The sequence below is a fragment of the Dreissena polymorpha genome, chromosome 11 (assembly GCF_020536995.1).
Source record: "Dreissena polymorpha isolate Duluth1 chromosome 11, UMN_Dpol_1.0, whole genome shotgun sequence".
In the NCBI taxonomy this organism is placed as follows: domain Eukaryota; kingdom Metazoa; phylum Mollusca; class Bivalvia; order Myida; family Dreissenidae; genus Dreissena; species Dreissena polymorpha.
The window spans coordinates 75,531,024-75,558,927 of record NC_068365.1 but is presented as its reverse complement, the minus strand read 5'-3'; the positions used below and the strand labels follow the sequence as shown (position 1 = coordinate 75,558,927).

Sequence of the window (27,904 nt, the reverse complement as noted above, 5' to 3'; positions counted from 1 at the left end):
CAACAGCTTTGATTTTAAATTTAGGGAATATACTATACAGTATACACGATAGTAATATATAATTTCCTGATAATCGAGTACATACTACAACACATTATTTATACATGTTTATACAAGTATATTTCGTTATAATTAAAATATTGAAACAATTAAACAGGCATTATTAAAACATGCATACTCAATTTACTCATTTAAATTACATTTCATGCTTAATTTAACTCGTTATGTCCTTATAAGGAATTCATTAACTTGTGGTAAGAACATCTTGCGGCACAAAAGCTGATTTTTAAAGCGCACAAGAAATACCTTATGATATCAATACGTATTAAGTTTTGTTGCAGAAGAAACTACCAATACTTAAAAAAAGCAATACTTATCCCAAACGTTTGATCAAATTCATTTGTAAACACGAAAAACTGTCCTGAAGTAAGCCGCCTAGAAGCTACAATTCGATTAGTTTTTACTTGTTGTTGTTGTTGTTGTTGTGTACGAGCCTGAATTTCGTACACATCTTCGTTGTAATAAATTAATCGTTTCGCGTAGAGGCATATAATGGATAAGGTTGGGCATGAACAATGTTCAGTACTACTTTTTTCCTTTCAAATGCCATAACTTCAACAAAATATGTGAACATATGAAACCTTTTTTTTACCATTTTGACAATTTACCAAAACGTGAAAAGGTCCCTTTAACGGGTCGGTGCAGAAAAAACATAAAATTTGAGTCTTCTTTAAAACGTTGTTATTGTTTTGCGGTTAGCATGTTATACTTTACACCTAATTTGTAACACAAGAGCGTTTTGTAGACTTGTATTTGTAGTCTCAGTTTTATTTGATCAATGCATATTCAAACATTTTTCACATTTTACCCAGTAATAATAATAATATTTTTAGTATGTTTAGCTTAACATATAAATAAATAAATAAATAAATATATATATATGGTAGTATAGAAATATAGATATGTTGAAATCAGCCTTACCCTCCCTATATTGAGAGACCTGGACGGCCTTAAAATGCTTGATGTAAAAAGTTTTAGTTTGATTAGCAGAAGTGAAGTCTTTTCGAGAGTGCAAACCTAGTGAATTGCAACCGTCGAACTCTGCGGTTTAGTTTTGTGCTAAATCGGATGTCCGTCGATTAAATGCAACACGAATTACAGAAGTCCCACAATGAATGGTAACAAATAAGTCACGTTTTACATGGTATTTTAGCAATGCGTTCATTATACGTATTTAGATACTTGCAGTTATAGTTTATGTCGAAATGATTAAATGCGCTCTGCATACGAGTTATAGTTTCAAATTCTTATATAATGACAAACTGGGTTTATCTACGCATACATTCCAAGTAGTTATTTGGGGATTTCGATTTCTTTCTTGATACATGTAACAATGTACACGTCGGACAACCAGTTATTCTAAACGTTTGACATGCAACAAAGTGAAATAACACTTGTAAGTGACGGTTCAGATCGATATAAATCAGTTGTGTATTAGAGAAAGTAGGGCGTAACTACACATCTTAAAGGTTTTCCAACATCTTAATTTAGAACGTTGGAATTCGAACTAATCTTAATTTAGAACTTGTTTGGTTTTCCATGCAATATGTTTTAACTTGCTGAAATAAGAGAACTGATATTTATTCAGTTGTTTATCATGCTATGTAAAGAACGAATGCAGTTTATCATTGAATACCATTTAATATCTTAATTGATAATGTTGAGTTTTTGTATGATTGAATTTTCAATAAAAAGTAAAAAGAGATCGTTTGTGGCAACATTTTGCAAAAATATCTTTGTAATGTGACCACACATATTCTCTATTAGTCTTATGCGATTATATATAATACCAATTATATATTGTGTACAGCTGTTTCTAAAATTTGAATTTAAAATATTTTAAGGAACTATTTATATTTGAAATTATATTTGTTTCCATTACGAGTCACATTATTGGTAAACATAACATCATAATATCATTTAATAGAGAATATTACTAAAATCGATTGCATGCGATTTTGTTATTTCAGCACTGTCAAACAGCAGCATCATTCTTATAAAAATGTGCCTAATTTTAGCCATACATTTGTATTTTTAGTTACTGTGCAAGTCTAAACGGATGTAAGAATATATTAAAAGATACAAATTAACTACACAACAAATGATAAATATAATTAAGCATGAAATTCAAATTTTACAATAACAGTTACAGTCTGTCGAATCGCTGATGAAAAAGGACGACATCGTTATCATCATTATCATCATCATCAGACTGAATGTCATATTATTCGTTATCGTATTTAATTAATAATTGAAACAATTAATGTAACGTATACTGCGAATCGCGTATAAGGCGGACATATTATACGACGTTACGTTGCAATGCGCACATGCCGCTTACATCATTTTAATTAACAAGATTGCGGACTACACAGAAAATAAATTGTGACTCTCGGCAAAAATGGAAAATAACGATTGAATTAACGATGGAGATCATACATTTCAGGCCTTTTTCGCCCTATGCCACGGGTCCGAATACCGGCTACATTCCCAATGCAAATCTGTGTTTTTTTCCCGATTGCAAAATAAAATTCCCCATTTTTTTTTTTTAATCTTTAAATATAGAAGTTAACCTTATCCAGTGTAGATAATATAAAAAATATTGCATACTTAAATTAAATTATCTGTTGCCTTGAATTTGTTTTAAAAAACAGTAAAATATGTAAAATTGATTATTTAAGACTTTCCTTATTTACCCCAAAATCCGGCGTTTCGTGCGATTTTTTTTTCTCCTCAAACAAGGCCAGGCCCTTTTCCCAAAATCAGATCAAAAACCCTGCACTTATCACACATGTTCATAATATTTTGTTAAATTATAATAATATGTTATAAAAATAGTTGTTATTAACCAGTTAACGGCTTCTTTGAAATATAAGAAATCATATTTACATGCGATTATTTTTCCCAATTGAGCCAGTTTTGCGATTATTTTTTTTCCCAAAATGGTTTTTTTCACGACGCAAAATACCCAAAATTCCAGTGTGGCGTTTTCCCAAAATGGAGCGGAAAAGGCCTGCATTTAAAAATGATGAATTAAATACCTGTTATAATCAACGATTCATAAAACCTAACACACTGCCCTATTCAGACATTTTGTGTGAAACTTGTGCAATGTAAACGGAACACTAAGGTACGACATTGCCACCGAAAATAGTTCCAAGCAAAAGGTCGAGCAAAAAACTTCCAAAACTGTTGCACGGGTATAAACAATAAAATAAATACAATTCCGAATGACAATAAGTATGTTTCCAATGATATTGTCTTTCTGAATTGTAGTTATGATCACAGTAATGGATAAAAGCAACGTTTCGATTATCAAAAGGTAAAATTTATATATTTTCGAGACAAGTCATTTTATACAGTGAGTCTCTAAATATTATGGAACGTTTGAAATTCATCTTTTTAAATTACAGAAACATCGATATGTTGATCTAATCTCTTTTTAATGAAAGACAATAAATAATATTATTATTAAATATTTATTTATAAAGACATTCATTTGTGTAATCAACATAAATTTTGGTACTGATTTAAGAAAATTCAAAATTATTTATTGATTTTGACACCTTAAAAAGAAACAAACACTTTATTTCTTATTAAAGTACATATTTCTTACAATTATGACTTAAGCGTGTGTATTTATAAACATTGAAACAGAAAACAAAGCATAATATTTAAATTACATTGTTTGTAAAATATTGATTATATTCTCCCGTCTGGAAAAAAACTCTCGTGGGAAAATTAAAATCTTAACGGGGGAGGCAAAACCCCATTGGGACCCCACGAGGAATGGCAACTTTATCATCAAGTAACTTTACTTTCCAAAAACATGTTTAACTATTTATTTTTTATTATATGTATATACTCATTGCCTCTACAGATATGCAAAATTTCATTACAATTGTTCAATCAATAAAAAAATAAGTTTGCAAATAATCTGGATTTGCAAACTTAATTTGGATACCGTTGAATGTTAAATTCATTTTTGTTCGGCATATACTGGTTGTCTAGACGTTAGTTTAACACAAGTTTGCAACTACTGTAGTTATTTACAGAAGGAAGGCAACGTTATAGTGTAAGTGTGCTAATCTTGATTCACGTACAATAACATATCAAGTTAAAGTTATACCGATGTCATTTTATAACGTCATCAATTCTAATAAAATATGTTCGAAAAATTTAATGGATTATATGCTTAATGTAAAGAACTCCATTTAAGAGAAGTAGACATGACTAAAAATAATTATAGTAATATATATTATCAATCTCATTTATTATTGCAGAAACCAGTCAATTAGAAGACACACCTGCAATGCATGAGGGCTGGAATGAGAGCGAAGTCGAAGATATTACATCACATTTACAAGATGGCAGATTGGTTGAACTAAGCAAATCCTTTCTCATGAAGATAAAAAACTGTTCTGACCTAACGAACATGGGTGGTGGTTTCGGTAAAATATATATTTGTAAGCATATACATTTGTATATAATATATAATATATATAAAACATCATCCACGATACTTGAATATCTATTATATATACTACTACATAATGTGTCATATCTTGCTTAATATTTGTTAACTGGTTACACTATTTTACTGTATATACTATTTTAATGTTCCCTCGTACATTTTGCAAGTCATTATTGTTTCGTTAAAGCTCGCGTTCCTATTCCTGGATTCAAACACAAACTTGTTCTTAAGGCAATTGGAGGTGATGATGAGAACTCAAAATCTCAGACGCAACTTTTAGGTTCAGTTAAAAATGTGAGTATATGTTTTATGTGTCATATGTGTTATTTGCCTTATCAGAAACGTGAACAGCATGCTTAAACGCATATCTAAATGTATTATGAATACTTAATGATTGTTCTTTGATTTAAAACAAATGTATTTACATCAGCGTTGTTTTAGGAGAAGCTGGCATCACGGGTGAGACATTTTGCCATCGTTCCACTGCTGGCCTTCCACGATGATTGTTCGTTAGGGTAAGATAACGCAATAGAAACGGAAAAACTTTGTTCAAAGATGAGAACTACACTCAATCGCACTTCTAACGCAAAACTTAAACTGTTTAATAATGTCTTTCTTATTTTTTATCTGATGTTGAAAAATAGAATATTCACAAATTTATATCTTTGAATATTTTCATTTTTTTTTCGAATTAGAACGAGCATTACCACTTTAAAACAAAAAGTAACATAAATACACGATGCAAAAAAGGAATCATTGTTGTTCAGATTCTTTACGCATTTAATCACATTGGAATTCAACTTCAGAACTATCAATTCCTAGATGCAAGGTATAATGTAGGTCAACTCATTACTTTAATGACATTTTACACATTTATGTCATGGAATGTTCATCCAATCCCAAATACTCGTCCGCTCAGGTTCTCGTGGACTACATTTCCTTACAGCAATGATATAACTGTCATAAATATGTTTAAACAGTTTTAAATCGGGTTATTTCGATTTCTGAGTAAGAAAAGATTGTGAGATGTAATATTTGTGTAAATGCAGGCTATGTTTGGTCTTTTCACACACTCACTCTTTCGTGTAAAATATTCAAAACCTATTTTGTTTTTCTGAGAAACGATTGATCTTAGGGAAAAACATAAATTAAACATTTACGAACAAAAAAAAAATAATTTTCATTTTCACTTGGAAATTACGCGCGCACGTTCATGTTACTGATGAATTATTTGATTTCAATTTAGCAAAGGATAATATGAAACAGCATCAAATATATTTTGTAGCAATTATTTTGAGTCGTTTTATTTACGATACTTATACTACTACAAGTTCTACTGCTACTACTATTTCTACTACTACTTCTGTTACTACTTTTACTACTACTACTACTACTACTACTACTACTACTACTACTCATACTACTACTCATACTACTACTACTACTACTACTACTTCTACTACTACTACTACTACTACTACTACTACTTCTACTACTACTACTACTACTACTACTACTACTACTACTACTACTACTACTAACACATTTAATCGGTATAAAACTTCTCTTGTGTGTTGCAAAATTTCTCTATGTTTGCCCATTTATATTGTATTTATATGTAAACGACACAACTTTGTAAACGCACTTGATTTGTGCCCTTAATTAAGGCGACCATTTAATTGATAAACTAAAATCCTCGACACCTGCATGTGTCCTAAAATCGTAAAGAACAACGGCACACACAAAGGAACATCGCATTTTTGGTTTCATTAATGCTGCATATTATTAAAAGCGCATGTCGTTTTTATCACATTTATGTTCCTATATTCGATTCCAGCTTATAAAAGTTAAACTTCTTTAGGTTGTAAAAATAGTGTTTAGAAAATAGTATCATTAAACGCCGGGAATGTTCTTCTTACAATTGCCAAACAGATACCAACAAAGCGTGTATATATAGTTTGAATAGGATTTGAAACGTGTCTTGTTGAAAGTTATCGAGTTTCATTTGGATCCGCATACGTTTTTTTTCCATACGCTAGCTCTTAAATCATTTCGTACATACGTATTTGAACAAAATTGATCTCTTAGGTAACATATTTACAAATAAGCATAGAAAAATCTACATATGTAATGTACCGTTGATGATTGTGTTACTTCAAATAGTGTAATGTACTTCAAATTTAACACTGACACAGATATATTTTTAACTCATCTATTTTTTGAAAAAAAAATGAGCTATTGTCATCACCTTGGCGTCGGCGTCGGCGTTGGCGTCGGCGTCCGGTTAAGTTTTGCGTTTAGGTCCACTTTTCTCATAAAGTATCAATGCTATTGCATTCAAACTTGGTACACTTACTTACTATCATGAGGGGACTGGGCAGGCAAAGTGAGATAACTCTGGTGTGCATTTTGACCGAATTATGTGCCCTTTTTATACTTAGAAAATTGAAAGTTTTGGTTAAGTTTTGTGTTTAGGTCCATTTAATTCCTTAAGTATCAAAACTATTGCTTTCATACTTGCAACACTTATTAACTATCATAAGGGGACTATGCAGGCAAAGTTATGAAACTCTGACTGGCATTTAGACGGAATTATGGGCCCTTTATACTTAGAAAATTGAAAATTTGGTTAAATTTTGTGTTTTGGTCCACTTTACCCCTAAAGTATCATAGATATTGCTTTCATACTTGGAACACTGGCAAACTATCATAAGGGTACAGTAAAAGGACAAGTTGCATAACTCTGGTTGTCATTTGTACGGAATTATGGCCCTTTTTTGACTAAGTAACTTTGAATATATGGTTAAATTTTGTGTTTCGATCCACTTTACTTCTAAAGTATCAAGGCTATTACTTTCAAACTTCAAATACTTTCATGCTATCATGAGGTTACTGTACCTGGCAAGTTAAATTTTACCTTGTCCTTTGAATGACCTTGACTCTCAAGGTCAAATTATTAAATTTTGCTAAAATTGCCATAACTTCTTTATTTATGATTAGATTTGGTTGATACTTTAACAAAACTACTCTTACCTGACATACCACAATAGACTTCACCCAAACCACCCCCCGTGCCCTCCCCCCTCCCCCCCGAATCCCCCCCTATATTTTTTTGAGATCATCTCACAAATGACCACCACACCTTCACACTATACCCCCCATCCCACCCCTCCCCCAATTTTTTTTGAAACGGTTAAAAAACACAAATATTTATTTTTATTATTTTATTTTTGAAATACCGTCCAACCATCGCACCCAAGAATCCCCTCCCCCCCCCACACCTAACCCCCAACCCCGAAGTTTTTTGTTTCGCATTTTTGGAAGATAATTTAATAAATTCCACACCCCCACACTATACACCCCTCTTCACTCCACCCCTCTCTCCTTTGTGATTGAAATTGTGATTTTCTTCACCTTTAAAAAGAAAATAGATGAGCGGTCTGCACCCGCAAGGCGGTGCTCTTGTTTTATCTTACAGCTAAATGATTATATATAACAAATTACGATCCGTTGAATAAAGATAAGGTTTATTCAACACCTTGCTTTATGCAACACCTGATATGGGGCTACTTTTGTTTGACTTTCGCTCATCGTTAATTTGTTTTCCTAAATGTGGATTTATACATGAATTGAATGTTAACTTTTCTAATCAAAATACCGTATATAAATAAAAGCCGAATGTTATAAATGCAGCGTTTCTTTTAAATTCGTTTAGCTTACGAGAAACAAATCTTGATCAAATGGGGGATTGAACTAGGATCTCCCGCGTGGCAACCAGACACTTTACCGCGACGCTTTAAAGCTTACACGGTTTCTGGTATGTTAGAAAAAAAACTTATTTTACTACGCAGCTGACGAAATCCCTTGATTGCGTCATTCAGGTCAAGGACGCTAATGTCTGCAGTCATTTTATAAATAACAGTATGGGAATATATTACTCGAATGAAACCGGTGAGACTGAATATTCGATTTCTTTAAAATGTCGAATGTACTCGAAAAACGCGATGTTTTGTTGAACAATTGACGGATTAAGAAAAATGTCAGTGAATTCTTCTGTAACCTTTTCGAAACAAATCGATTTTGAATTAAAATTGTAATTTCTTTGATGAATAAGTCGTTCCTTTGTCAGTCAACGAATGTCTATCCACAAAGCATGTCCTGCTTACACCAATCGCTTTAAAATGGAAAAGATTGATGGCGATTCAGACATAAATATTTTATAATGTATGCAGAATGTTCTCGTCATTGAAGCAAAAAAAGATTGACAAAAACAAACATGGCTGTTACACAACTTTGGCAAGTAGAACAAACACTTTTAGATGTTTGAATTTTTGTATGCCAGTTAGTATAGTGTATATAGAAGAGTTGTTTATAGACTAAAATTGGCAATATCGGCTTGGATAAATGCTGAAACATGCTTGACGAGTAAGTTAAACATGCCAGAATTGTTTGCTATTTTGCAGTGGTGAAACGAGAATTTTACTTTGAACTTAACCGTCTGTGTTGTACTTGAGTGTGAAACATTTGGAATTATGAATACATTTGATTCGAGGCATATAGCATTATGTTGTCGTGTTACTCTTCTTTTGCGTGGAATTCTAAAGGAATATTTCGAGTTGCGTAAACGGGAACGATCACAAACAACTTAAATATAAATACGCAAGATTTGATTCATTTTATTAATTCTGTTTTTGCTATTGTTTTTAGCAATTAAAGACTTTTTGATTGCATCAGGAACAAATTAAATATAAACATAATATTGTAGTATAAATATAAGACTATGTAAGTGTGATTGTGAATTTATGAGAATCGTCTCAGAAATGCTTACACGGCTCGGCAAGCCTTCCCATGCAAACCTTTCGTCATCTCGTCGGATAAATTCAAACACACAATCACACTAACATTGTATTCTCTACACGCCCTTTCCAGATACTTAAGCGAAACAAAATAATAAATATGTTGCTTACTAGAAATTTAACATCGACACACGCAGTAAGCCACCTCATATAACAACATGCTTATGAACAGCAATGTTATTGTTTGTGTGAAAAGTTGGAAAAGTTTCAAAAGTTAAATGAGAAAAAATGAACATAAAAATGTACAGGTAATCTGTGTTCATGGTACTTTACCACTGGCTTCACCGGATTTGCATTCGGATGTTATGATTGGTTATTATGTTTTACGAATAAAATGATTTTGGATTCCAAAAATATGTTCATAGACGACGAATGTACCCGTAAAATAAACTACAAATATAAATAGTTGTTTATTGACATATGTTGATGTAAACCATAAATATCAGTGAACATTTCGAAGAAGGTTTATACAAGGTAACTAACTGAATTGAATATTTTGCCTCATAACTAATGTTTTCATATACTGTAATTTAGTTATTTTCGCCAGCACGAAATTTCGTCATTTTTATAAAAAATGACATTTTCGTCGGCACTTAAATTCGCCAAATCCTGACTTTGAAAAAAAGCCTCAGTCAATATCCGATTTGTTTGTCCGAAATATATCGCGGTTGCAAAAAATCGTAGTGGGAAAGAGAGAGGACATTTGAGAGTCACTTGCAGGATGTGGGGCCTGTTTGTCAAATGTCAATATACTAGTCTTTTGTTATCAGGTGATCAGTAATTTACCCCCATTAGTGTATCATTATTATGATTAGCGGATTAGCGGGACCGAATAACCGTTAATGAGTGTTTGAAACCCGGGTTTGAAACAGTTAAGCCAGTTGCCAATAAGTCCTTTTCATTTATTATCATGGCCCAACTAATAACAATCTTACCTTTATCGGCGCAAATTAGAAAAGGTGCGAAGATTATTGGTTAAAATTAGTGTTAGCAAACTGTTTGGTCAGTATTCAATAAAGTTTCAAGAGTTTTTCATCGTAAATATTTGATCAATTTAAGTACAATAATTTTAAGAAGTGTAAAATTAACTGCATTATGGGACAGCGGTTTCATAGGGCAAAGTTCAGATTTAATTGTAACAACCAATGGACGAGTGAGTTTAAATTAGATTGAATGCAATAGGATACAAAGCAATGTTTTATTGCGTCATACTCAGTCATTCGAAACACGTGCTTTCCTGGAATCGCGCAAAAATAAAAGTGAATTTTTGAAAACAATTTCCCTACGTTTAGATGGAACTAATCGTCACGATTGCTAATTTATCTTTACCTGTTACGTTTTAAATTGCTACAAGTAACAATTATTTGAAACATGTATCGTAAAACTTGTAAAAGATGTCAATGATTAAAAAGATCGATAGCCCATAAAACGACGCACAAGCTATTTTTACACCTGTATTGTAGTTAAACGCAAACAACCAAACACAAATCAAAATGTTATGTATTTATTTGTAATCAATGCGGAAAAAGTATACGGTAAGTATATACATCACCATCTTTTAATTGTGTTTATTGTCTTTGATCCGGATCTAATCCGGTGCGTGGAGGCTGTATAATCTTCTGCAACAACACTGGAAAACACAATACAAACACTAGGTAATAAAGTTGTTAACAATTCGCGTTTATCATTACAATTCTACCTAAACGAAGTCAACGCAGTCGATACAGCTGTACTGCTTTCGCGTTTTAGAGCAATGTCACGTGTCAGTTAAGTACACTGTGTAATCTAGTTTTTAAGTCAAAACCGGATTTATCTTGATTACGTAACAGACGGAGTATGTATGCTTGGATTACGTTGGATTTTAGTGCCTCATGCCTTTGGTAATTCAGTCTTAATTTGTTCATATATGGGACATAATTGTTCGTTAGGATCTTGAATTCGTCAATCGGTCGACTGACGAAATATACGAAAATTAATGACTGACGATATATAATGGTTTCACAGTATTACGGAATATCCTCATGCTTGTAAAAACAAACTAGCACAAAAATATCATTTTATTATAACTATTAATTTTTTATCATACAAACGCTGCAAGTGATAATTATCATATTGACCTTTAAGCGAGCGCATTGATATTTCACACGACATATTGCCTTGATATGATTAGCGGTTGAACTAATATATTTCGAATGCATGATACACTCATTTCCCGAACACGTGCATGCACATTCACTATATCCATGTAAAAAAATCGCCAGTGTAAACAAATGTTTAAAGTTGTTAATGTGTAATGATTTATATACACATAGAAACGTTTCCTCATAGTGCAAATTAGATTTGTGTAATCCAGACAGTTTCTTCATCCGAAATAATATAAAGCACGCACCTATGATATGCATTGGCGACCACTCTATATACTCTTTATTGGTTTTAAGATATAGATAAAGGCGGACCAATAAACGTTTGGTACAATATTATTAAATATGAGTAATAATTGATATAATGTGTCCATGTAACTTTTAATTACTTCACCTCTTTTGTAGCCTTAATCGTGCATGAATGCACAGCACACGCATGCACGCGCGAATGAACACGTACCAACGCGCGAACCTACGCATGTACAGCTGTGTGTGTGTGCGTAAATATGATATTAATATTAAGCCTAACTTCTCCTTATGAACATCATACAATCCACTTTTGCAACAGTTACTGTCGTTATTTCTTATTATTTTGTATTAATATATCGTTTACATTACAGTATATGTTACTTGATTTCACCGTATTTTGAAAATGGTGATCTGTTCGATGCTCTTCGATCCGACAACGGGGACAAGATTCTACTTGAATGGAAAACAAGGCTGAAAGTGAGCTACCAGATAGCTTGTGGAATAGACTACATGCACACAAGTAATTCGTTTCGGTATGTGTTTCATTTTGATATTTATATTGAACTCAAATTAAGAACGTGAATTAGAAAAAAAAAGCATTTGAACCACAATCATCTCTAAACCGTTTATGTTGGGATTAAATATAAACGGTGTTTGCTCAAGTCACTCCAGTGTACCGATTCTCCCAAATGCATTCCAAACGTGTTCTGAAAGGGTCAGTTGCGTATACCGACTATTCCGATTGTTTAATAGTGTATGAATGCGTTGTACACAAGCTGCTCGGATGCATACTTAAAAAGAATATCCATAGAGACATGCACTAACTGTGTTTTCCTTTATTCTGCACACGGGGATTCTAGCTTGTTTTATCAGATGATATCATTGCCAGTAGAGGCCTCAGATAGTACTGACCCTGCGTCCAAAGTTAAAGTATTTGTTTTCATATTCATTATCTTTCCAAAAGGGGAACCATTCTACATTTGGACATCAAGTCAAAGAACATCGTGCTTGACAAAAAATTCAACGCTAGGTTGATAGATTTTGGCTTGTCAAGGGAGTCAATGACAGGAAGCAATATAACAACAGCGCCTTTAGCAGGATCGGAATTATACCGTCCACCACGTTATCACAAAACGAGCCCTTTACTGGATTTGTATGCTTTCGGTGTTGGTAAGACCTAAGAAAATCGCAACATTACACAGCTTCTTTAGTTTAGTTCGTAAGAATAAACATACCGTACTGAGAATTGTGAATGTATTTCCAAAAGCGGGTTTTATAATCCCAATAAAAAATGTCCGTTTAAAGGCGTGAACCAGGTTTTAATATGTTTAGCTCATCTATTTAAAAAAAAATTGTGAGCTATTGTCATCACCTTGGCGTCGGCGTTAGCGTCCGGTTAAGTTTTGCGTTTAGGTCCACTTTTCTCAGAAAGTATCAATGCTATTGCATTCAAACTTGGTACACTTACTAACTATCATGAGGGGACTGGGCAGGCAAAGTTAGATGACTCTTACGTGCATTTTGACAGAATTATGTGCCCTTTTTATACTTAGAAAATTGAAAATTTTGGTTAAGTTTTGTGTTTAGTTCCGCTTTATTCCTTAAGTATCAAAGCTATCGCTTTCATACTTGCAACACTTACTAACTATCATAAGGGGACTGTGCATGCAAAGTTATGTAACTCTGACTGGCATTTTGACAGAATCATGTGCCCTTTTTATACTTAGAAAATTGAAAATTTGGTTAAGTTTTGTGTTTAGGTCCACTTTATTCCTACAGTATCAAAGCTATTGCTTTCATACTTTGAACACTTATTAACTATCATAAGGAGACTGTGCAGGCAAAGTTATGTAACTCTGACTGGCATTTGGACGGAATTATGGGCCCTTTATACTTAGAAAATTAAAATTTGGTTAAGTTTTGTGTTTTGGTCCACCTTACCCCTAAAGTATCATAGATATTGCTTTCATACGCAAACTATCATAAGGGGACAGTAAAAGGACACGTTGCATAACTCTGGTTGTCATTTTTACGGAATTATGGCCCTTTTTTGACTTAGTAACTTTGAATATATGGTTAAATTTTGTGTTTAGATCCACTTAACTTTTAAAGTATCAAGGCTATTGCTTTCAAACTTCAAATACTTTCATACTATCATGAGGTTACTGTACCTGGCAAGTTGAATTTTATCTTGACCTTTGAATGACCTTGACTCTCCAGGTAACATTATTAAATTTTGCTAAAATTACCATAACTTCTTTATTTATGATTAGATTTGATTGATACTTTGACTACTCTTACCTGACATACCACAATAGACTCCACCCAAACCATCCCCCGTGCCCTCCCCCCCTCCCCCACCGAATCCCCCCCTAAATTATTTTTTTTTAAGATCATCTCACAAATGACCACCACACCTTCACATTATAACCCCCTCACCCACCCCCCCATTTTTTTTAAACGCTTAAAAAACACAAATATTAATTTTTATTATTTTGTTTTTGAAATACCGTCCAACCATCGCACCCAAGAATCCCCCCCCCGAATATTTTTTCTTCGCATTTTTGGGAGATAATGTAATTAATGTCCACACCCCCACACTATACACCCCTCTTCACTCCACCTCTCCCTCCTTTGTGATTTAAATGAAAAGTCCATTTACCTTTAAAAAGAAAATAGATGAGCTGTCTGCACCCGCAAGCGATGCTCTTGTTATATTCAATGGTTTACTGTTTGTATCATTCTGATCAATATAGAAAAAGTACCACTTAAGTATAATGGGAAAGAAATTTCCTTCTGAACATGTTTCATGTGTTTTATTGTTCATATGTTTGAAATATACACCTTCTTAACGGCGTTTGTTATTGGCCCGGTGCATTATTGTCAAAAGTATTTTTTTTTTAAATAATTTTCTTTCCTATCTAATTATTTGGTTACATGACGAGTTCACAAGCAATATAAGACATATTTAGGATGACAAGATTGTTTCTTTATTAAGTTAGATATATATGTGTTATAATTCTTTTTTCCAGTTATTCGGGAAATTTTAACCGGCCTAGGTCCTGAGGGAACACGTCCTTCTCAGACACCACTGAAACTGTTGGATATGGTGAATTTTGAAGATTTGATACAGGTGAATTTGTATTTTAAAATCGTATCGTTTGAAAAAGCTTATAGGTATGTATATGAACTCAATAGTGTTTTTTTTCAAAAATATTTAAATTTCATTTGGTTGCGCACACTACTTTAAATATATATTACATCATATCTAACTAGCTTAGAAAAAGTAAAGCCTATTTGCGACATTCGACTTGCCAGTACACATATGTGTCAATTAATTTTGAATATCTGTCCAGATTTACTATCTGGAGTTCCATTGTTCACTATATTAACCATTTCTTTATCCTGTATTTTAAAGACGTCTACACCAAATAATTGATCAAAGGCAAATACTTCCATAAACGCATGTGACTTTAAGGACAACACTAAAAAACTAAAGGTTAAATAAACCTTGAGAGGAAACATTAATGCCTATTGTAAATGGGAATGCTACTTTATATTGAAAATATTATATCTATATAATAAATTATACTTAGTTTATTAGCTCGGCTGTTTTCGATGTATTGTCATAGCCAGCTCGTCGTGTCGTCCGCCGTCCGCGTCGTGCTTAAACGTGCTATAAAATCGAAGTGCTTCCATGTAGATGAACCTTGATGAGCTCTTCACGCCACACTCATTTTTGGGTCTCTAAGTCAAAGGTCAAGGTCACTGTGACCTCTAAAAAAATATGACAAGCTTTCGCAGCCGAGCGTTGGCACCCGTTATGCGGTGCTTTTGTTTCATATTAACATCGTTATTGTGTTGATGGCTGCCATATTAGCTTGAGGCCGGTGCCTAAAACAGATAACTTCAGCCCAAACACAATACACCAATATCAATTCAATTCAATTCTTAATAAGAATTAAATTAATTTGCTTTATAATATTATGCAGAACATTTCTGTTTCAATAGCATATCATTAATTATCATGGTATGCAGAAACAAATTTTCTACTGTGTTTAACGAAAACTAATCCACGAAAGGTTAAGCATAGGCCATTGCATTATTTGAGCGTAGACTAAATTTAATGCTTAATGGAGTAAATAACTTAGAAAAATATCTTATTTTCACTGTCAGGCTAAAAACAACTGCTCTCCTATGTTTTCACTTGGAGCATGTTTGTCAATGCGAAGATTGTCTCTAATGCTTGATAGAGCAAGAGCTCAACTAACGCGCTGATTTTTATCTTTCCTTATTTACATCCAATCGAACTTTAATTTAAATATTGAAGACTATTCTTATAAAATAATTTAATTTAATTTAAACAAAACATTAGACGGGCCTTAAGAATTTCTTAATTCAAAAAATATTTGCATTTATTTGTATATGCGCGTTTTCTGGAAAACATTTTGGTCTGGATTTTACTAGACGGAATCTTCAATTAGTTGTGTATTACCCATGTATAAACCCCATCAGGTATTAAAGTAAACAGTTGCGGGTAAACTAGAACTCGTTTGGGCTAATTTCTCTCTGTTTTTTGACGCTATATAAATGAACTACAGTTACCTAAATGGTGAGTACAACGGCGTAGCATAACAACTATCAGAAGTTGAAAATGTATTTAGTTGGTGTGTATGATGCACCAAAATAGGAAGTATGTATTCGCTTCTTTGTACATTTATCCGAAAAAAATACTACAAAAAGGTTTCTTATGTCCTTCTGTTCCATTAGTACTTTGCTTTCGGAAAATATCATTACGTATATTATTTCGGTGAAGGTTTATTTGAAGCATTGAAATTTTGCGGATAAAGTGCATATTTGTGTTTTCGCCCTTCAGAACCATTTGTTTAGGGTTTTATTGCTTTTTGATTATAAAAAGGACATTGTATAATTTTGATCAGCCCGTTCAACAATTTGAAAAGACATGGAATGCAACATCGATTGACAAACATGCACATTCCTGATTGTCAATAGCAGGAAAATATTGATTTCATACACGTTCAATCGCGAAACAAACAAAGCAGATTTCCGTTATTGTGCTTGAATGTTAATGTTTTGTCTTAATCACATTTAGTGATATTAAACGCTTACACAAGAACACCTTCGAATATGATTCTCTGCAGTAATGTTTAAACTAAGGTATAATATTGAGTAGCTAAACAAAAAACGATCATGACCACAATAGTTATTATAATAATATGTCTTTGTCATGTTTTTAGAGACGCATATGGGCAATTGATTATGTCTGGAAGAGTGTGTCCAGTATAGCTAGTCGATGCATATCTAGCGTAGATGATGACGAAACAAGTGGCCAGATATCATCAGCTTTAATACGCACATCATTGAAGGTGAGAATCTTGTAATAAACACATAGTTATACTAAACGTTGCCACAACCCGCAATATTTAAGATTTAAAACTAATTTTTTGTGCGAATTTGGAAACTTGAAATAATAGTTGGAAACATATATAATTACGTGGTTGGGTGTTGTTTACGCATCTCACGTAGTGGTAGTGTTTTTAACTCACCTGAGCACGAAGAATGGTAAGTTGTTGTGGTCAGTCCATGTCCGGCATTGTGCGACGTGTGTCGCATAAATATCGTATGTCCTGAACTTAAAGCTTTTTCTTGTATACCTAATGATAAAATATGACACTTCTGCAGTAAAATAACAGCAGTGAAAAAAAACAAATTATTATTTTCACCGGTGAAAATATCAATTTTTATGTCCCCCACTATAGTAGTGGGGGACATATTGTTTTTGCCCTGTCTGTTGGTCTGTTGGTCTGTCTGTTGGTCTGTTGGTCTGTTTGCGACAACTTTAACATTTTGCAATAACTTTTGCTATATTGAAGATAGCAACTTCATATTTGGCATGCATGTGTATCGTATGAACCTGCACATTTTGAGTGGTGAAAGGTCAAGGTCAAGGTCATCCTTCAAGGTCAGAGGTCAAATATATGTGGCCAAAATCGCTCATTTTATGAATACTTTTGCAATATTGAAGGTAGCAACTTGATATTTGGCATGCATGTGTATCTTATGGAGCTGCACATTTTGAGTGTTGAAAGGTCAAGGTCAAGGTCATCCTTCAAGGTCAGAGGTCAAATATATGTGGCCCAAATCGCTTATTTTATGAATACTTTTGCAATATTGAAGATAGCAACTTGATATTTGGCATGCATGTGTATCTTATGGAGCTGCACATTTTGAGTGTTGAAAGGTCAAGGTCAAGGTCATCCTTCAAGGTCAGAGGTCAAATATATGTGGCCCAAATCGCTTATTTTATGAATACTTTTGCAATATTGAAGATAGCAACTTGATATTTGGCATGCATGTGTATCTCATGGAGCTGCACATTTTGAGTGGTGAAAGGTCAAGGTCATCCTTCAAGGTCAGAGGTCAAATATATGTGGCCCAAATCGCTTATTTTATGAATACTTTTGCAATATTGAAGATAGCAACTTGATATTTGGCATGCGTGTGTATCTCATGGAGCTGCACATTTTGAGTGGTGAAAGGTCATGGTCATCCTTCACAAGGTCAAGGTCATCCTTCACAAGGTCAAGGTCATATATAGGGGGACATTGTGTTTCACAAACACATCTTGTTCGGAACTACTTTTTCTATTTTTAGATTATCATGTCAAGATTGTTATGATCACGAGTGAATTAAAATCGGTATTCAACCGAATCCAACAAATTTTCTTTTTTTTATGCTTTTGTTTTCACTGTTTATTTATATTGTAAAATAATTTAATTGGAGAATTTCCCTGCAATAGTGACGTTATTTCGTCGAAACAATAACGTCATTTTATGTATTGAAATGTCCTGAGGCACGACACGGGAGAAAGGTTAACTTTTCAGCGAAAGGGAAACAGCTGTTAATTATTTTTTTGAAAAAGTGGCATAAAAGAAACAGAAAGTGTGTTCATGTAAATTCTAAGATCGTTTGTTATTTCACTCGTGATCATAGAAAAATTATATTATCACGAGTGGCGCATGTATTTTCTCTGATCACTCGTGAAATAACAAACGATCTTTTACTGACACGAACAAATATCCTCTATGTTTTGCTCATGAGGGCACACAAGTCAAGTTTTCTAAAGGTATGTTTGCGAAATCTTATAAAAACATTGGTACAACTATAGTAACCTCAGTTATGACTCTTTATGAAACGTAGTGCGACATTATATTGACCATATTAAGGCCGAGTTCGAGTCTGGGTAATCCAAAATCACTTCTAAATGTCAAATTTAAAATAAAATTTGTTGCAACTTAAGAGGCCACGTGTATGAAGTAATCTTGATCAAATTTAGTAAGAATATTTATCATGACACTAGCTAGGCCGCGTTCAACTATGGTTCGTCAAAAAAAAAATGTAACAAAGTTAGGTCTAAGATAAAGGTTATTAATTCTCTAGAGCTCATAGTTATAATTCAACCTTTATGACTCTTGGAAAAAATGTTTATGTAATCAATATCTATGACGTATTTGAATCTTATTAACGAGCGTCCGAAAACTAGGTCACCAATTCAAATCTTAGAAAAACCTTGTTACCAGTTTTGAAGCCACATTCATGACACAATCTTGATATTACAATTGGTTACAAGATAAGTATTGATGCAAAAGCATCAAAGGGCGTCGGGAATTTCAGTGTAAAAGGTACTTAATGAAGTTACATGGAACGATTTTTTTTTCTACTGTAAATATTAATATATTGGCTGATTATTTTAAACAAAATAGAAAAAGATACTGGTAAAAGCATTATCTATGATTTTGTTTTATAACCCCAAAAAACATTATCTATGATGTTGTGTTATAACTCCCAAATAACCATTATCTATGATTTTGTGTTGTAACCCCCAAATATGTCATAGTTCATATTTTTATTTACATTGGTTTCCTTTTTTACTGGCATCCGTGTGCAGTTTTCATTAATGGAACTGAACTGTGTAGGTTTTTAAAAAATCTGCTTCATCTTGTAAACGTAATTTCATATTTTTCTCAACTTCAAGGGGAGATGATTCTGAACTTATTCTTACGTTGCTCATTTAAGATAGGGGTTGAGTACTCATTGATATGAAAACACTGTAAAAGTTTTAATGTGTTTACGACCCCCCCCCACTCTCTCACACATATATTTCATGGGCATAATAAAAACAAAAAATGGTTACAATAAAACAGCATATTTATTTAAACTAAAATGTCTACATGAAAACAAAAAGTTAACATAGAACACAAATAAAATAATTTGATTCTATTGGGGCTCGAACCTTGGGCCTCTCACATGTGAAGCGAGCGTGTAACCACTACACTACGGAACCGCTTAAAAATCACCTTCTAACTAAGATATTAATTAGTGACTGTAGTGTAACGGTTATCAATAAAGCAATAAACCGTGTAATCGCTGTCGTCTTGTAAAATTGAAGAAAATACGCGTTAACCAAAACTCGAACAGCAAAAGTCTGCGCTGTTGTTAGAAAAACCACAAAATTAATATATGTTGATTATGTTTTGTTTTTATACAAAACCAGAAAGTTTCACCGGTTCGCGTATTTGCCCAGTATCTGTGATCTTTTATTATTGCCCAGTCTCTGTAATCCGTTATTAATTAAAAGAATTAGCTTTGCATTATAGACAATAAATGTTGTAGTAAATGTAATAGGCACAAATGCAGTGCTTATTTACACTAATTTACACAAAAAATCACCACTATGCAAGATATTCTGACAACAAAAATATATACATTGATCCGTAAAATAACTTCTCCTAAAAGCGATAAAAAAACGTATTACATACGAGTCGCCGCACTTCAGTGCGATGCCAATAATAGTTATCTTGTCTAATTTGAATCTATGCCCAATTACTTAGTCACCTCGTAAAATATTAACAAAACGTGTTACAACTATACAGGCAGCATTATCGATTCAGTATTATTAAAACTTAGTAAGAATTTTTATCTTGAAAATATCTAGTGCGTTTTTGAATGTGAGTCAACTTGATGAGTTAACTTGGGCAACAAAATAAATCAATAGGTCAAGTTAAACAAGTGGGATGCCTTGAACTCATGCGAGCGCTTTAGGGCCAGTATACACCTCTTGATAAATGTACTTGTTCCGTACTTACCTTGACTAAAATTTTCAGAAACAACAGCTCTTAAAAATATTTATTCTATACTGTGCGTTCATCGATTCTTGTGTATGTTTTAAACATGTTTTCTTTCTTCCATTATATATATATTGAGAAAAGAAGATTTTCATTGCAGCTGTTGTTAATGAAAACACGTAGATCAATTGTTATCTGTTTTTAATTACAGTCGATTTTAATCAAAGAATCAATACAAAAATGGACGGTCCTGGATGACAATAACTGCGAAATATGTGTGGTTAATGGACAATTGGAAAAAGGTTAGTAATTGATTGCAGTAAGTATTGAATTATTATTCCATGTCTTTGATACAAGCATGAAGCGTGTTTGGTGCTAATTTGTGAATTAATGTTAAATGTCTCTGGTTTTATTGTGCGTCATTTCAAGAACTTGGCATATATAATATAAATAAACAAGGTCGTGGACAGAAATATAATCATGTGATTAAGATGGACCTCATGGGAAACCATATCGTTTGGCTTGTTATCGAACTTGATTTCCATTCTATGAGACATATCCGTGAAATTTGGTGAAGAGTAAGTTTGAAAACCTGGAACGGCAATTGGTCGCATTTATTATAAGAAGAGACAAGAACTCTGACATTCCTGTCGCGATTGTGTTGGTATTAACAGTTAACCACAATTGTACGTCAACAAAAATTTCAATTAACAGATTAAACTATTACGAGTTACATCTCTCATGTTTCCACTCTACAAGCTACATTCATGACTGAATCTTGATTTACCTTGGTCATAATATTTTTTCTTGACAATATCTACGTTAAAATCCAATCTAGGTCAAAAAGTTCAAAATCTATATATTGACATTTACTATGCTGAGTTTGAATCTAGACCACGTGAGTCCAAAAACTATGTAAACAGATCAAATCTTAGAAAAAATGTGTAGCCTTCCTAAAAAGGCAGCATGTACTATTCAATATTGATTTAACTTGATCAGTGTATTTATCTTTGCACTACCTAGGTTCTATTTGAATATAGGTCACGTGCATTAAAAGGTCATCATGTCAAATTGTATGAAACCCATGTTACCACTAAAGAGGTCACATTCATAAATAAATTGTTATAAAACTTGACCAGATTGTTAATCTTGACAATATATGGGCCGAGTACGAATATAAGCCACCTGCGTCCAAACAATGGTCATCAGGTCGTATCTAAGGAAAGCTGTATTATAACTCTAGAAGCAGCATATATAGCTCTTGACTCAATCTTGATGTTACGTTGTAAGAATGTTTATCTGGACAATATCTAGGACTATTTCAAACTGGGTCGCGTGTGTCCAAAACCTAGGTCAAATGTAAGAAAACAAATCTGAAACGATGTTAAAACGATTTTGTTGACGAAAGCTAGGTCGAGCTAAAATATAGACTCCGTACGTTTCAAAACCGTCTGACTAGGTCACCTGGTAAAATCGTAGATTTTTTTTTAACTCTAGAGCCAAATGTCAATCTTGCTGAAACTTGATCAAACTGTGTTTTTTTTTCATAAAATCTAGGCCCAGTTTGAATATCATGTTCGTCAAAACAATACTAGGCCAACAGGTCAAATCCTAGAGCATTCTCGTTACGACAATAGAGTTCATATATATTTCTGCATGTTTATCTTGACAATGTCAATGTCTGGTTCTAATCTGGGACAGATTTTACTAAGACTAGTTCACCATGTCAAATCTAAGGAAAAACTTGATGCCATATTTATGACTCAATATTAATGAAACTTTACCATAATGTATATTTTAACATTGTTTAACATAAGTTGAAATCTGGGCCACTAGCATTAAGAAATTATATTGTCACTTTGCGGGCAACAGTTATGACTCAAGCTTGATAAAACTTTGACGTCCGAAACTTTGTGCAGAGCATAACTCAAAATCTATTCAATGGATTTACTTTAAAATTAGAATATAAACAGATGGCAACTAGAAGAATTGAAGTGATCAAGAACCATAACTCTGTCTACCTTAGTTTTTGAATTATCTCCCTTTATATAATTTCGAAGTAAATTTTTGTCCGCAGCATAATTCTAAATATACTGAGGGGATTTACTTTAAACTTGAAATATAAACAGATGGCAAGTAGGAGAAGTGCAGTGACAAAGAACCATAACTCTATATACCTTAGTTTTTTAATTATCCCCTTTATTTAATTTCAAAGTAAGTATTTGTCCGGGGCATAACTCTAAATCTACTGAAAGGTTTTACTTGAAACTTGAAAGAAAACAGTAGGAGAAGTGCAATGAAGAAAAAACATAACTCTTACTGCCTTAGTTTTTGAATTTCCTCACTTTATTATATATCGATGTATTTTTTCCGGAGCATAACTCTAAATCTACTGAACGAATTTACTTGAAACTAGAAATATAGACAGATTGCAACTAGAAGAAGTGCAGTGAACAAGAACCATAACTCTTTCGGCCGTACGTTTTGAATTACATGTATATCTCTTTATATTATTATTTTATTGTTTTATTTATATTTTATTTATTTATAATTTTAAATTATATTAAATTAATTTCATAGTAAATATTTTAGCTTTTCAATTTTTAATATCTCCCTTTATCTAATTTTACAATAATATTTAAATTTGAACACTGAATTCTTCACTGTAAAATGAATAGATGAGTTTAAGGAAAAATACAGTGATCAAAAACAGTAACTGTTTATAGTCTTTTTTAAAAATTGCTTCCCTTTCTTTCATTTCCATAAATTTTATTATCTACAGCATAACTCCAACACTATATAACTAATTGATTCTTGCAACATAAATAGATGACACAGGTGCCATGTTTTACAAATATTATTCTACTCTCTAAAACAAATGTCATACAAGATGACACATTTCGCCGGGGATTTGGCACTACTGTGACAAGCTGTTGTATTATTTGGTATGCTTTGGTTTTCATTTTAAACACGTTTCATTGTTGAAACAAGGTTTAATAATATATTGCGTCGACAACTTTAAAATGTTTCAATATATAATGATTACCGTTAATATTCAATACAATTTTTCAGTTTTTAAACTGAAACAGCATAACACAAATACAAGTATTGTGGTCGAGATAAAAAAATTGATTGCTTCCAAAATGTACAAGTGTCCGTTATTTTACAGCGTATAGACGTTTGTTTGCGTGCCATTTACCATCTGTAGTTCATGAATGCTTCTAATTCGAATTTAAATTTATTGTGATTAAAAACAGGTTAGTAAGAATGGATGGAGGTAGGTAGTCACATAAGATACCAGACTTACAAATGAATGTAATCACATTGTCAGTAGACGTTCTAATATTGTATTTCAGAAAATCTTTCCTTTCGCCGAGTATCAGAAATAAATCATTCTAATTGCACAACAAAAATCAAAATATGTTGTGCCTGCATGAGGAATTCGTACGTAAATCCAGTCAAGTGTCAGGCGTGCGATAACGAGATAAAATCTATCATAGGTAAATGCAAAATTCAACACACCTTCTTTGCTTCTGTGTACCATGCATTTGATATGATTAACGTATTGGTTATTATTCTGTAAACATTAACATTATTATATTATTACATACAATATTTTAACTGTATATTGATTTGAAATTCATCGCTTAACTACACTAATTTAGGAGATGGATGGGGCGCCATTTTAATAGCTGGATTCGACGAAGACAACAATCCGTTTCGAAATGATGTGAAGATGTTTGCACATGCTATATCATCGAAAGTTCTTCCATCGATGTGTGTAAGGTAAAGTCCCTTTTCTTATCAATATAAAGCATTATGTTCATTAAAAACATAATCATTCTTTGTTTATAATTTGATCAAAATGAAACATATGCCATTATTTACATATTCTAAAAGCAAAGGGGCTCCGTGTTAGTTTTAATTAATGTGAAGCCACAAATAACCTACCTTAACGTGTTTCAAATAAAAAGTATTAATAAAAAGTATAGATGCTGTCTGAAAAAATTGGCGTAAATAATTTGATAAAAAATATTAAATAAATGTAAATGGTGTAGTGCATCAAAGCATTTTTAGGAACAATAGAAGCTAAATAGTTAACAATGTATGCATTTGCGGCTGTTGATTATGCTTTCATTTGAAAAAAGCGGCATATAACAGTTGCACTGTCTGTGTATCTTCGCGTCACTGTGACCGTCCTGATCTCCATGTCCTTCAGGAAAGTATTGTCTCAGCAATAATTTTGCAATAATTTAAGATTATTTGCAGTAAATGTAAACCACCATAAGACAATTTATTATGTATAACAGCCGTCTCCTTGCATCATCTGTCAAGGTCACTACGGGTCACTACATAAGAGCCAATTCATAAAAATATTGAACTGTTATATCTTCACTATACCACCTTTCCCATCCAACTTTGATTGGAGCATACTCAAATGCCATGTTATATTTCTAGCACTGTAATCACAATTGATTCGGCAACGCAAGCAACAGAACCTGTGTCAGTCCGGATTGATGAAGCATTTAAGACGATTATGAGACACAATGTTCACACGTTGGTGTTTCTCTACTCAGGACACCACGGCAAAGACGGATTTAAAGTTGGCATGAATGAATATGTCAGCATGCAACACATTAACAAAAAAATACAAGAATGCACACACGTCAAAATAGTCATAGCTTTCATGGACTGTTGCCAGCCAGAAAGAATCAGAGTAAAAGAAGAAGAACAACGTCTCATTCAATTCAACGCAACTGCGAGTACGGATGCGGCCCTATCTTTACGAAACGAAGGAAGTCCTTTTACGAAGTTGTTGGTACAGGCTTTCACGATGAAAGCTTCAGGTGGCAAATGTGCTTTGCCGCATTGTGAATGTCGCATAGATGGACCCTTTATAACAATCGATTCATTATCGCATTACATTGAGATACACAGACAAAACGGACTTCTGCGTGGCATGGAACCTGAAAAAAGCTTGATCAATATTAATTGGCAAAATGAATGCCTTGCCTACAATTACGCATACAAAGTGGCATTTCGTTTCGACATTGTACTTCCTCATCCGTTTACGTCAAAACACACATTTGAGGTTTTGGCAACAACTGTGAAGGACTTTGATGCCCTGATACAAACGATCCTATTTCCCAGATTTGCTGGTAGGAGAATATTTACTGTTAATTTAATTTAAAGTTTAATAGTAAAGAAAATAGAACTCATGTATTTCTGTTGTATGATCTCTTTTTGAATCAAAATGTAATGGCCAGGCCGATTGCTTATAAAATCATAAGTCTGTTTTCAGTTAAAATAGCTTAAGCCATTTGTTAATGCAGTTTTATTCCTAAAATCTGATGCTGTTGCATAAAAAAGCATTTATACTTTTTATTTCAAATCAAATGTTAATGAAAAGCTAATTTCAATGTTTGTTAACTGCATTGCAATTTTGCTGAAGTAAATCCTGTTAAAGAACATTTGAGAAGTCGGGGTCAGAAATTTAAAATTTGTAATTTAAAAACGAAACAAACGGACAATAAATGTTGATTCTTTATCAACAAGTGTTTAATTGTTCCTTTAATGATTATATAGTGATTAATGCAATAGTGCTGGATTAAATAGATAACCGCTGATCATGTGGAGTAATTGACGATAGTGTTCTATGAATGTGATATTGATTTATGCAAGTTTGTATTTTCTGGGCGAAATGAATTTTCCGTTTTAAAATTAATGTTCATATAAGTTTCGTTACATAATCTCACATTTGCGTTCAAGATCCGTGTATGATCTATTCCTGTGTAACCATTGATTTATTTTTTAAATAATAAAAGAAGAATCATGTACAATAACAATGATGAAGTTTCAATATAATTAGAAAATACATATGTATTTACATCCATTATATATAAATCAAATAGTTATCTTTTCAGCCAGTGTAATTGTACCTACAAAATAAATTGAAGTTACCTGTACTCTATCATATTGCCATAATTAAAGTAATGGTAGTTTCTCTTTAGATTCGACGTTAAAAAAGTTCCATGTATGCTTTTATTTATTATTAAATTTTACGTTATCCTTGAGTGTTTAAATGTATGTTTCTTAATTAATGTTATGAAACATGCTACATTGTTGAAAGCATTTTTACAGCGATATTCAAACTCAATCATTCATGCGATTATTTACATGTTAGCGCGGTTTATTACTTGGCACTATTCGATAATTGTGTGTGTGTGTGTTTTAGCGAGTATCCCTACATGAAATTTGTTTTCACGTTAAAATGATGGGATATGCGTCGAGGTTTATCACATATACAGAACACATACACGCACTGTGAATTAATTCCAAACACAGCCTTTGTTTAAGGAACAAGCGTATTTACATGATGAAATCACAAATACCACTTCTAATTTCTGTGTGATCAAGCGTGTATAAAACTTTGCAATTTACATTAAAATGTTAACGCTTATAGTAGTCATACACGTTTAATTTCAATCATTGCAGACTTATTGGGAGAACAACTGAATGTGCATCAAAAGTCAATGTCACATGCAGACAAGAATGCCCATTGCTTGTGCATTGTTTATGATACGGGTCCCAAATGTTGTGAAGAGGTAGACAACATAGAACATCTTTTGCTTGCTTGGAACTCGAAGCGTTTGTTGTGCTGCAAGCTACGATTCTCACTGACAGGCAATTGTCATAAACCGTCCGGTTTTTTCTTGAAAAATGGTAAACCTGTCAAGGATTGCATGCATGAAAAGGTAATATATTATGATATATTAAATTAGGTTAAAGACCATGAATGCTTGATTATTATTGTCAATTACAAACAAAATGTTTGTGTGTTTTCCAGAACGAATTTGAGTTGACATAATTGGAGAGTTTCATAAAGGATTTACAAGATAAAAAGAATAAGTGCGACCCTGACACAAAACAAGCGTTAACAGTTTTCATTTCAAACATGTCTTCATTTATTCATGGCTG

General features: G+C 32.9%; 2 protein-coding genes across 2 annotated transcripts in view; both read left to right on the top strand.

Annotated features, from left to right (window-relative positions):
• The window catches only part of LOC127850135 (uncharacterized), a 238,930-nt gene that overhangs the window by 186,345 nt on the left and 24,681 nt on the right, over positions 1-27,904 (top strand).
• Positions 1,129-27,904, top strand: LOC127850139 (uncharacterized). Its single transcript, XM_052382947.1, has 14 exons — positions 1,129-1,178; positions 4,344-4,526; positions 4,722-4,828; positions 4,976-5,049; positions 12,152-12,313; positions 12,745-12,950; positions 14,813-14,913; positions 17,039-17,167; positions 21,138-21,228; positions 24,283-24,426; positions 24,592-24,712; positions 25,385-26,085; positions 27,422-27,681; positions 27,774-27,904. The coding sequence occupies exons 1-14, from the start codon at positions 1,172-1,174 to the stop codon at positions 27,792-27,794; spliced, it is 2,307 nt and encodes a 768-aa protein (XP_052238907.1). The 5' UTR covers positions 1,129-1,171; the 3' UTR covers positions 27,795-27,904.